This window comes from Trichomonas vaginalis, chromosome IV, assembly GCF_026262505.1.
Source record: "Trichomonas vaginalis G3 chromosome IV, whole genome shotgun sequence".
In the NCBI taxonomy this organism is placed as follows: Eukaryota; Parabasalia; order Trichomonadida; family Trichomonadidae; genus Trichomonas; species Trichomonas vaginalis.
Window position 1 is genome coordinate 23184252 of NC_067206.1, and position 12492 is coordinate 23196743.

Genomic DNA, 12492 nt, shown 5'->3' on the forward strand with positions numbered 1-12492 from the left:
GCAAAAAGTTAAATTTTTAAATCAATTACTTTTCAATTTCATTTGATTCAAGTATGAGAGTGATATAAAAGAATGATAATATTCAATTTAATTTGATGGATCGTAATAACATTTCATTTAAGTCATTCTAATAACCGATATATGAAATAATGTACAAATTTTCTATACATACTAAGATTGCTTATCATTTCCTACCATACACAGTATTTAATATGATTTACCAAACATATTATAGAGAAATTCACTTAATATTAGTAATTTAATATAAAAATTTGCTGTAAAAAGTAAATTTGAGTCTGTTTCTAAGCATAACCTAAATTTTTTAGCAGTATTTATTAATATAGTCATTTATTTGAAAAATATCATCATAATGCCATGGGTGGGGTAATCATTATATACATAAAGTTTTTTGAAAAGCTCTGTTACAATGTAGCTAAATGGTTATTTCATGAAAATCATAATAATAAGCTCAAGGTTCATTCAAATGCAAACATTCTTTTTTCTTTTTTTGTCAATTTTTATTTTGAATTACCTTAGTGCGAACGCGGAAGATTTTCTTGACGTTGCACTAATGATTTCTCAAGGGTTGTTGCTAAATATAAATATCAATGTTCTGTAGTGATACAAAACCGATAAACACTCCAAATTGTAAAATCAAAATTCAATTTTCATTAGCACCTAATGATCTTGTTGAACTATGCGCTTACAACATTATACATGAGCCAAAATTTATTGTTGTTAATTAACAAAGTAACAAAGAGAAGTCAAATTAAATCTTTTCTTGAATTTTGATCTGTATTTAACAGTTCATAATACGTTGATGATCAATAGTTGCAAATGATTATCCATTTTTAGCATTATTAGCAAATCTCGACCATTATTTTTTTTCTTGATTTACTAAGTTGCATAACCAACTTGATTAAATGCAAACACAATCAATAAGGGCCATATTTAAGGTTACATTTTACTCAAACCTGTAAAAAGAGTTTCTTATTAAAATTTATTTTAAATTATTTGATCAATGTAAAGAAACTTCCTGTAACTCAAACAATACTTACTGATTTAATATGTTATAGCTTATAGAAAATGAATAAAACTATAAATTATTCAGTAGCTACAACAATTATTTTGCATTTAATTTAAGAAATTTTATAAAATGTTTGTTGTTTTCACCTTCAAAGTCGCAAAAGTAGATGATTTTTTGAATATCCAGCATCAGGTAGAAGCTATAAACAGTCAAAATCAGTGCAAATTAGCCTTTGTTACAACTGATGATGAAATTAAAAAAACTAAAATCTGGCCAAACTAAAGAATTGAATGTAAAATTAATACTCAGTGATAATCTAGCTGTTCAAAGATTCTGTAAGGTACTTAAAAATGAAAGAGATGCTGAAATTGCACAACAAAGAAGGGAAAATCTTCAAAATATTAAGCTCGCTTTGGCAGCAGAACAAGAACAAAACGATTCTACAGTAGAAAAACCAAATGAACCCTATTTTGAAATTATTTGGCCAGATTATATTCCTGAAATTACAAAAACAAACAATAAATGTTCTCTTAGGTAATATTATGGCAAAAAGCTCCCATGGTTTTCGTTTTGAAAATGATCCTATAGTATTAGATTTGGCTTTTTTAATAGAAACTAAATCTGAATCTGCATATGAGCAACTTCGTCGTTTTATTTCTTTATTTCCATCAAGAATGACTTTATTTAACTATTTTGCAGATCCCATAAATAATATGAAAGATTTTCTTTTACATCCAGAATGTTTAGACAAAATGTTATCATATATGAACTATCAAATACCAGATGGAGGACGTTTTGCTATAGCTTTAGATGCTGTTGAATGAAATCATTAGTGATATCAAAAGACAAGAATTTTCAGAGTTTAGATATCAAAGATTTATTTGTATTCCTTGCACTTCCTTTGAATTTCGAAGCACCAAATTTTGTCGCTAGCATTCTTCCTTATAAAAATGGATTTGCTTCATCAATTATAGGGAAAATTCAAGCCGTTATAGATCAATTATCTTATTTTATTGAAATATCATATATTTTTACAGATGGTGACCCAGGATATAAAGAAAAACAACAAGAATTTATTAAAGAACTTAAAAAAGCAAAAAATATAGATGAATTGATTCAAATAGCACAAAATTACATCGAACATCATCAAGTATGGAGTGTTGATATCGTCCATTTATCAAAAAGAGACAGAAAATTTTTTATTCGAAAAGATGTCGAGCTTTACGCAATTCCTTTCAATAAAGATTCCCGCATTCAAGCTGAAAAACTCAAAGAGGTCGTAAAGTTAGGAGATGCATTGGAAGATCAGAGTGGACTCGGCGCAATGAAAGATAAATACGCCATTGCAATTTTTTCCATGTTTTGTTTAGAAAAACTACTTCAAGCAGGATATTATAATGAAGCACTGTTCATTGCTCCATTTTCTCTATGGTATGAAAGCATTCGCAACGAAGTTATTAATTTTGACACAAGAATGTTCATGTTGATAACAGCAGTTCATCTTGTAATGTCAATTTTATGTAAGCATGACGAAATGGGAATTAAAAACAATTTCCAAACAGAAGAGAGAGGTGAAATCAATGTGAAGTTCAAATTCATTGCAAACGAGATAATGCTTGAGCAGATGTTAAGAGCTCTTTCGGTGTTCATTGTTGAGTTTAATAGGAATCAAAATTTAAATTTCTCTCACTTAACAACAATGACTGAAGAGCATCTTTTCGGTTTGCTGCGCGTTATGAGTCATTTTAAATATGATTTAGATACGGCTATGACGACATTGGCTCAAACAAATGAAGTTCTTCGGATAAATTTCCAATATGAAATGGAATGGAGAACACCAGGTCGTGATTATCAAACAGGAATTACATTTAATCCAGATAAATGTACTGTAAACATTCCTATCGACATTTCTCCATTTGTAACAGCTAACTCCCTTTTTCTTGCTGCTAACTGGGACATTCCTGATGCTGATGGAATAGAAGTATTCAAGAAGTTTGTGAGTGAAGTTGTTAAAGTCCATTCACCTATCCATATTTCTGCTTACATCTGCAGTCCACTCTCAGGAGTCAATATTACTTCTAGATACAAAGTGGATATAAAAGGCGATGACTCTGAAGAGAGTATACCTATTGTTCATCAAACTCCTCAAATCTTTGTCATGAATCAAACCTCATGATGGACAAACCGGAACTTCATTGTGTTCAGGGAAGAAAACGTACAAAACTTTCTAAAAAGAAAATTAATAGCGCAAAGTTTAAAGACCAAAAAACTCAAGAAGTATGGAAGTTTATTGCTAGGTGTGAAGATGGAATCACCAAAGAAAATATTGTTTATAAAATTCATCTTTTGCATCCTGATGTTTCTGAAGAAGATATTAATAATGAAATTGGAGAAATTTTGAACTCTCTTATTGAAAATTCCTCAATTGAGTATAATTCCATCACAGGTTTATACAATACAGGTGAACTTGCTATTCCAGTGAAGCAATGACTTATTTTTGTCGAAATAAATATATTTTGTAATAAAATTTACCATTTTTTAAAAAAGAAAAAATGATATTCAAAGTAATCGAACCTCACAACTTCAGATAGGGGCATTCTACCACTGAGCTAAATCTAACACGTAAACTTTTTTTAAAACTTCTAGTATAAGATCAGCCCCGGCTCGCATTAGATTTTCTTTGTTTCGCATGTATTTTATATTTTGGTTTAAATTATAGATTTTGTGCATAAATCTACCCTAACTTAGTTATAAAAAATTAATGAATACCGAATTTATTACTTACAAATCTTAAAAACTATGGTTTTTCTAATTTTTTTTAAAAAACATTTTTAAAATTGAATGCGTTTTTCAAGATCTCAAAAACCAGCAGACAGATTCGAAAAAAAATATCAGCCATTTGTTTTAGAATCATCTAATGACCATATCCCCAAAATTAGAAGCAAATCGGAATTGAAAATCTTAGTTTTACAACGTTTGATAAAATGCAATAGTTTTTAAATGTAATATATACTAATTAAATTTTTACATTTACCTATAGTATAATCAAAATACTCTGGTTTTTCCAATTTCAAATTTCTTTTTTCTAATTTCTAAAAGCCCTTATATTTCCAAACATAAGGGTATTCATAAATAAGGTATCTTATTTATAATTTCCAAATGAATTGGAATTTCCAAATAAAAACTTATTTGGAATTTCCAATTGAGAGATTGGAAATTCCAATCTCGCAATATTTCCAATTGCGACGGTTTTTCCAATCGGGCGGTTTTTCCAATTACGACGGTTTTTCCAATTAATTGGAAGTTCCAAATAAGGGTGTATATTTATAAATCCTCTGCTATTTATAAATAGGTCTATTGAAAAAGTAAAAATTTGAGGGTAATACAAACAAAATTTAAAATTAAAGAGCAAAAATATCTACACATATTTTGGCAGCGTTTCTTTCATAAATGGAAAAGTTCTATTATAATATTCATTAAATAATGAGGAATTGCTTCTTTCCAGATCCGAAAGTATTGCAAATAACTCCTTACATATATACTCTAGTTTATTTTCTTCAAAATCAATACTTTCACTATTAATTATCTGATCATCTTCTTTAGAAAAGTTTTACACAAAGAAAATGATAAATCTGCTGAAAGATTTTTCCTGTCATATATTTCAGAATTAAAATCATATTCTTCCTGCGTAAACCTTTCAATTCACTCAAATTTTGAGAGACAAACGCGAAGAATATGATTTCAGAATTAAATTTAAAATTCGATAAAGCAAATTCTTTTTGATAAAATTCTGCAAGGTTTAAATCATACTCTGTGAATTCAAATGATGGTAAAATGAAATAATGATCTTTTTAAACACCTTTTAATAAAGCTAAATGAATAATACAATAAGATTGTATTATTTGTTAATTGCGTTACTTCAATTGCTTTGTTTAAAATCATCAAAACTTCTTCTGATGTAACATAATCTTTATAATTAATTATTTGACAATAAAACTTAAATGCAAAATGAACAAAATCCTCATTATCAATATTTGTTATGTCTTTAATTTGAGAAATTAAAAGAAATAATGAATTATGATTATTTTTGAAAAATCTGGTAAATTTAAAATGGAAATATAACTAGCACATCTAAATAATAATGTTTGGTCTGTAATTGATAATTCATTTATCGAATCTGTATAATTTTGTAAAAAATCTGTAATAAAATCAGGATTTAATTGAGGATCCGTATGTAGTTTGTAATAATTTAGAAGGGACCATGATAATGCAATCGATGATAATGATATTTGGGTAAATTCTGGCCAATTATCTGTAAAAAACAATTTTTGGACAACAATTCGAGATATTTCTAATATTGAAGGAATCATTTCGTATACTTTTGTCTGAAATATATCAATAATCCAAGACTTAAGAATATTTGAAATTGAATCTTGAAAAATTAACTGAATGTTATCGAATAAAATTTGCTTAATTCTTATGACAGCTGCTGTTCGTAGTAATTCATTGTTGTCTGAGTTTGATATTATGTTTAAAAAGCTTATTAAGACTGATTCGTTTAATGGAAGAGATAGAAATTGATTCTGTGCTTCAAATACTTCTTCGTTATCTCCTCTAAATGTATGGAGGAGTAACTCCTCAACATTCATAAACTAAAAAAAGAACAAAATTAAAAAATTGAAATGAATTAGAAAGATGAGTTGTTATCTCGATAACAGCAAATTAACACATAGATCATAATAGAACAAACAGTCCCATGTTTTGTGCTTAATATAATGGTGCTAATCAAATAGGAATTCATTCTTTAATTGCCTAGTTATTAGATGAAATATGACTCCATGAATTTTCATGATTCAATTTTTTTTACAATTTATGACCTTTGATTTAGTTCAAGATAATCCGAACATATCATTAACGAAACCAACTAAATCGGATATTTCTTTTGCTGGATCAAAGGTTATAATTCTAGGAAATCCTGAATTTGGGAAAAATGGAAATGTAGGAGACTCAATTACTGCATTTTCTCAAGTCATTAGTCAGCTTATACAAGAAAATGGATTTTCAGACGTTTTTATATTAGGAAAACTATTCGATTCTCAATTATCTTCTGATTTAAACGAAATTAATCTTTTATCAAACGTTATATCACAAATAAACTGTAAATTTCATATATTACCATCATCACAAGAGCAAAGGAAGATACAACAACTCCCAAATAGCGATATTGATTATATAAAAACTTTAATTGCTTCATTTACCAAAAGAATTGACTCTGGCCCAATTAATTTTTGTTTTACCCACAATATTGGAAATGAAATTGTGATTGCTGAAGATGCCGGATGTAATTTTTTAATGTTTTTAAAAAATTGCTATCGCAATGCAATTGGAGTACAAGATTTTCTAATTAGTTCGTATGTTGATGGTATCTTTGTAGATTTCATGCAAAAAGTGGCATCTACAGGAACATTTCTTGATTCTTCTTCAATAGGATATTTAATCCTAGATTTTCAAGAAACAGTTCAACTAGAAGTAGTTTCTACTATACTTCCAGGTAAATCTCCTCAAAAGAAATCTCAACCAGCAAATGATGATGATTGCTGCTGTAAAATTTGCTAAATTTGTTTGTTTTATTTAACTGAGCTTGTTTATTTTAATTCATTGAGCTCAAAATCATGTAAAAATATGTTTTAATAGTAACTAAGTAATGAATCCAATTTTTATGTGAAATTTTGAATTGCGACTGTGTCAGAAATGTGAAGATTGAATTTTATTGTCGACCTTATATAGGGATGCCGATTTGGAGGGAAAATGAGAAGAATAGGTGACAAAAGTGGTGAACCTTAAAATAACCTTAAACTGCATTTTTTGCAAATTTTGATATTAAGGATGCCCTCACCATGTCAGATTTTTTGTGCATGTAAAACTTTTGATATACTTAAATCTAGAATCTGGTATTCTGCCATATATATTAATTTTTTATAAGCTACTAACTCTAATAATATTTCTGAATAATAATTGTTTTTCACGATAATCAGATTTGATTTATGGCCAAAATCGCACATAATCAAAATATCAATCCGTCACAATTTTTTTAAATTCCAATGATATTCTACCATATTGATTATACGGATACAAATTGAACATTCATGAAGTTATTAGATTAGGAAAATTGAATGAACCCCATTCAATTTTTTTTATTTTCCTCTCAATTTTATAAAGGATATAACTCAAGAACATGTAACATCAGGAATTGTTCAAATATTTGAGTGGAGTCATTCCTTTTTGGATAAAAGCCTGATGGAACGATATTTGAAAAAAGATCTAATATGAAGAAATTCAAAAATCTAATTTTATAAAAATAAAGGTTTATTCAACAGTATGCAAACCACAAAAAATTTGCATGCGAGAGAAAATTCTGGCATCAATGCTAGTAAACAATAACTATTATTCTGACCTCTGGATTTTTTTGAAAAAACGCGACAGACTTACCATCATGTTTTTTTGCATATTTGAAATGTGTATATAGTATATAATATGAGTTTCATCCTGTTTTTTTTCCCGATGAGTTTGTAAAATTTGATCAATCAAATATATTAATTTTTCACCAATGAAATACAATATTTTATAATTCAACATAAATCCATTGGTATCAACTCGATTATTTTAGAAATATAAGTATGATTGCATATTGATCTAACAATTCATGGAAAAATCTCTGGATTTTTGGTACACAGCTTTACAATATGGTACCTAAACTAGGCCGAACAACATAGTTTACAAAAGACATTGCTGTGTCCCATATCTTGCTTTGTTTGGAAATTGTAAACGGCAATCCAAAAAAGTGCTGTGCATTCTAGTGTAAGTAGAGAAATTTTCATAATTATTGTGAAATAATAATATTTACTTGCAACTCATGTTTATTTTAGTAGAAATAAGGGGAAATATTATTCTGTTTTTAAATTTTTACACTTTTGAATACTCTTCAGAATTTCTTTGAAAATTTAAAACTCATTCAACTCGACATAGAAAGCGATCTAGAGCCCCAAAGTTTTACTACAATAATAATCATATATTTCAAGTATTTTTATGGAATGTAAGGGCATCCTTAACCTTAATTTATACTTTTTTAAAAAATTCTAAACCTTAAGGTTTAATAGAATGTTTAGTTAATAATGATACATTAGCAGTAAATAAACTCTTTAAAGCAAGATCGTCCTGACGATTTGATTGAATTCGATTTCAATTCAGATTTGACAGAGTTTACAGTGATCTATGCACCATTCTCTGCTAAGGAGTTGGTTCATTCCATTGAAAACCCATTGCATGTTGATGCAACTCACTCACTAATTTGCGTAGAGTTCAACTTTATGCAATTAAAATGAAGACAATTCATGGAACAATTTTTCCTTTTTGTTACTTCGTTGTACAACCGCAAACTGCAGAAAAAATTCAGTTGTGTCTTGTCAAATTTTGTCAGTTTGCTCATTTTGACCCAAAATATTGGAGCGCTGATTACGCGTTAAACATTGCGATGGCAATAGAAGATGGTTTCCCACTCGCAAATTGATGCTGGTGTGCGGTTCATATCCTTCGTGCAAATGCAAAAGTTTCAAATCTTTTTGAAAGAACAGAAAATTTTGAAAACTTTTACCTTGCAATGGATTTTTTGACACTTCGTGTCGATAACTCCGATCCAGAAAAGCTTGCGAATGAATCAAATGAAACATATGACTTCATCACATCCATTGCCGAAGAAGAGGAACCACGAGCTTTAGCCTACTTTGATAGGCAGTGGTGCCGCACAAAGGAACATTCGATGAAGCTCTATCGCGATGAAGGAGATGCGACGAATAATGTTTCCGAATCGCATTTTCATCAAATCAAGCAGACGTTCGTTTTAGGAAAGAAGAATGAACGTATTGATGATATTTTCATTACTTTAGTTACGGTTGTGATTCCAAATTTCACTTTAAAGGTTCAAATATCAAACGCCTTGCATGAAGAAAGGTACGTCCGTATTTTGAGCAGAGCAGGAAACCAAATTGTTGAACAAAGAGCGTCGAAATTTGAAGAATGCATGAATCTAATTAATCAGATTAAAAAACTTCTTCAGATTGAAAGAGTTGAACCAAATGTTGTCCTTCCATCATTAAAGGCAGTTGCTAATTTGGCAGAAAGAAATGTCATTGAAGAATGAAATATTTCTAAATAATTTTGAAAAAATTGTAGAATAAACGCTAAATATATTAAGGAGTATTTGCTTTTTTATTGCGTATTATAGTTAGTATACAAGTCTTGGGTATGGTGGCACTGCGTTCCACTTTACCCAATACTTGTGAATTTGACACTTTACAAAACCGTTAACGTATATTTTACAACACAAACGACAACACAAACGACAACACTAACTTAACCTTAAATATTTACAAAACCACCAACCACTTCACTAACGAACTCACTAATGTAAAAATAAACGTTCTCACTATCGTTCTCACTAACAACTTCACTAATGTTCTCATAAATTTTCCTCAATATCTTCATCATCAGTGTTAACCCTATTGTAGTCATACTTGAAGCCATAAACTTTCTCTAACTTCTTAACGTACAATTTACATAACTTACCTTCGTCATCGTATGGTTTAATGATATAACTATTTCTATCTTTATAAACAGTCAATGAAAAGTCAACTGGTCTCGGATGTATTTGAAAGAACATGTTATGCTCAGGAAGGAAGAATAAATGTTTAAATGTATGTTTGTTATATGTTTTGATTTGTATGAGTTGCTTTTGTTCTGTCATTACATCCAAATAAAATAAAAATAAAATAAAAAATAAACTTAAAAATTAATGATATCACCACCCGCACACGTATGAAAACATAGCACAAAAATAATGTTTATGTTAGAATGTTAGATCTAACACGTTTTCTAACCTCTTTTCTAACCTGTTGAATTCATTGCTTTATAACTCTCTTCCTTGGTTTCTTTTTAGTTGCTTTCTTCACGTCTGTCTCCAACTTGACTGTCTTTCTTCTTCGTCCGTAATGATACCAGTTACTTCCACCAGTCAATGGGTCAAATGGTCTTTCGTAAGGATTTCCATACATTCCATAGGGACCATACGGAAGAACTACTGGTGGAGAAGAAACATTTTCTTTAGTTCCATCGAATCTATTTAAATGCATTGTTTCACCTTTCATCTGGTCATTAAAGTCTTTTGCGTGTTTTGCAAACTCATCGTCCTTTCCTAAAGCATTTTCTGACTCAGTCGCAACCAAATTGGATGCTTTATTTATGAGCCCTATTTTATTTAATCTTAACTTCTTTGCAACCCAGCCTCCAATCTTCCCTTTATTTGCATCTAATGTCTTCGAAACCCTTCCTCCACTCATTTTATTTACTGCGTCATAAGCCCCAAGTGCTTTTGCTCCAAATGCTAATGCTTTTGTTCCCATTGCGCCTAAAGCTGTCCAAGCTACCATTTACACCATATTAAAATCATCTCTCTTCAATATTATCTCATAAAAGTTCTCGTTACTGGAGAAAGTCAATGAAACATAAACATTCTCATTCATAAACTTCTTTCTTATCTCATCTATACGCTTCAAAATGTCTGAACAATTGCTAACATCTTCTACAACAGTTATTTCATCATGAATGACCTTCAAGAACAAGCTCATTTAATATGCTATTAAAATCATCTCAATAATGAGTCCATCCTTTCCATCTTTAGGTAGCACAACATCTTTCATTGAAGAAGGTTCGACAAGTCTTATGTTAAACTTACTGACAAAGTTTGTTATACTATAATGCTTCGGTGGCGAATACATGTAGTTTGAAAGACATAATATAGATTCTTCAGCAAATTCACTTATACTGGATTTTATAACAATGTTCTCACGAGACCAAATACCACCAATTGACAATCTTGTAAGCAATCCTGCTGAACCTTCTACTGTAAACGTCGATGGTAACATTCCACGAAGGTCATCTATTGACATCTTTGAGTCACTGAATTTAAATATTTTCTTAAAGCAATCGTCATTATCTAACCATGCAATAGCTTTGGAGTTTTCATTCGAATATACATCTGCTTCATTAAATGTAAAACCTGACTTCTTTGCAGAGACGACTTTAAAATCTATTGCATTTGTTTCAAAATTATATACTATGGTAACTTCTGAAGGTAATGGATGTCCTTCCGCAGTCAGTTGTTCTCTCACTACCGTTTGAAGCTTTGTGTTAAAAACTTTCATGTCATCTCCTGTGTCTAGGTTCACATACACAGCAACAGGAAAACTATCTTGCTTCTTTGTTTCATCATTATACCTCAAAACATTAAAGTTCTTCAATAATATTGTTCTTCCTGCTGGAATACTTCTAACTTGTCTTATTTCAATAGCTTTCTCACCTCCTACATACTCTACCCAGTGTCTTGGATATTCATAAGTATACTGACTTTCTTGAATTTTGGTAGGTTTCATCATAACGTGTTCATAGTATATCTTTATACTCTTGTCAGTTAGACTCGGTGCTATGTTCTGAATATTTCTGACTTGCATTTTTAATGAAGATAAAATGAAGCATTTAATACATGACGTAGATGAAGACATGAATGAAAGCAGTGAAAAGCTCAACAGTTCTCTCATTCTTCCTTTCAGTAAGGACTATGAGTTCTGTTCAAATGGTGTGTATTTCTATTGTGGAAAGATGGGTTCAGGTAAGACATTTAACCTCATTCGTCATATACTCATAACAGAGCGTTTAGGAAACGACTCTTACTATGACCAAATCATTATATCAGCAACTTCAGACTCTATGGATTCAACAGCGAAAACATTTATGTCAAAAGTTCAAGCCTCTGTCGTTAAAGTTCCAGATAGCGAACTCATTGAATTTCTTCAACGTTACATTCGACGTAAGAGAAAATATTATGCTATTGTAGAGTTCATACAGTCAGGAATGCAAAAGACTTCAGAAGAGATGGAAAGAATTATTGACAAACACCACTTACGTCAATACTCAGGAGTTTACGATATGAAACGACTGACAAACTACATTCTATCAAAACTTTCAAAATACCCCTTCAAAAAAGTATCCTTCAAACACTCTGCTCGTTTGTGACGACTTCGCCGGAAAAGGTTTAGTGTCAAAAGCAGACTCACCATTAGCTAACATCATAACTAAAGTCAGACATAACTTAACTGTAGCAATACTTATGCAAACATGGCGTTTCCTTGCTTTAAACATAAAACGTCTCATAACTGACTTCGTTATCTTTCAAGGTTTCTCACGCTATGACATTGAACTCATTTGGAAACAGTCAGGTATAACATTACCTTTTGAAGAAATTTGGGAAGCATATAAGTCTCTCATCTCTCCTCGTTCATACCTTGAGATTCATATCATGACTAATACCATTAAAGTCAAAAAATTTCCCATGGGAACGACCAACATTGTTTTAA

General features: G+C 30.2%; 3 protein-coding genes and 1 pseudogene across 4 annotated transcripts, besides 5 other annotated features; 3 read left to right on the forward strand and 1 right to left on the reverse strand.

The window, feature by feature from the left end:
* Positions 1 to 474: 474 nt before the first annotated feature.
* TVAGG3_0152640 (uncharacterized protein) lies at positions 475 to 3529 on the forward strand (the record flags this gene model as incomplete). The annotated part of the gene is made up of 1 exon (XM_051224719.1): positions 2508 to 3203. One exon carries the CDS (start codon positions 2508 to 2510, stop codon positions 3201 to 3203), a length of 696 nt encoding a protein of 231 aa, XP_051109705.1.
* Positions 3530 to 5764: 2235 nt separating this feature from the next.
* Positions 5765 to 5870: a mobile genetic element.
* A 29-nt stretch (positions 5871 to 5899) lies between these two features.
* Positions 5900 to 6643, forward strand: TVAGG3_0152660 (uncharacterized protein; the record flags this gene model as incomplete). Its single annotated transcript, XM_001306926.1, has 1 exon — positions 5900 to 6643. One exon carries the CDS (start codon positions 5900 to 5902, stop codon positions 6641 to 6643), a length of 744 nt encoding a protein of 247 aa, XP_001306927.1.
* A 269-nt stretch (positions 6644 to 6912) lies between these two features.
* Positions 6913 to 8132: a mobile genetic element.
* Positions 8133 to 8225: 93 nt separating this feature from the next.
* Positions 8226 to 9220: a mobile genetic element.
* An 86-nt stretch (positions 9221 to 9306) lies between these two features.
* Positions 9307 to 10002: a terminal%2Cinverted (terminal inverted repeat of Maverick-1C transposon ID:TVAGG3_0152690).
* Positions 9307 to 12492: part of a mobile genetic element that runs on past the window's edge.
* TVAGG3_0152700 (uncharacterized protein) lies at positions 10708 to 11514 on the reverse strand (the record flags this gene model as incomplete). The annotated part of the gene is made up of 1 exon (XM_051224720.1): positions 10708 to 11514. The coding sequence occupies one exon, from the start codon at positions 11512 to 11514 to the stop codon at positions 10708 to 10710; it is 807 nt and encodes a 268-aa protein (XP_051109706.1).
* Positions 11738 to 12492, forward strand: TVAGG3_0152710 (annotated as a pseudogene). The gene has a single exon. A coding segment is annotated over exon 1 (755 nt).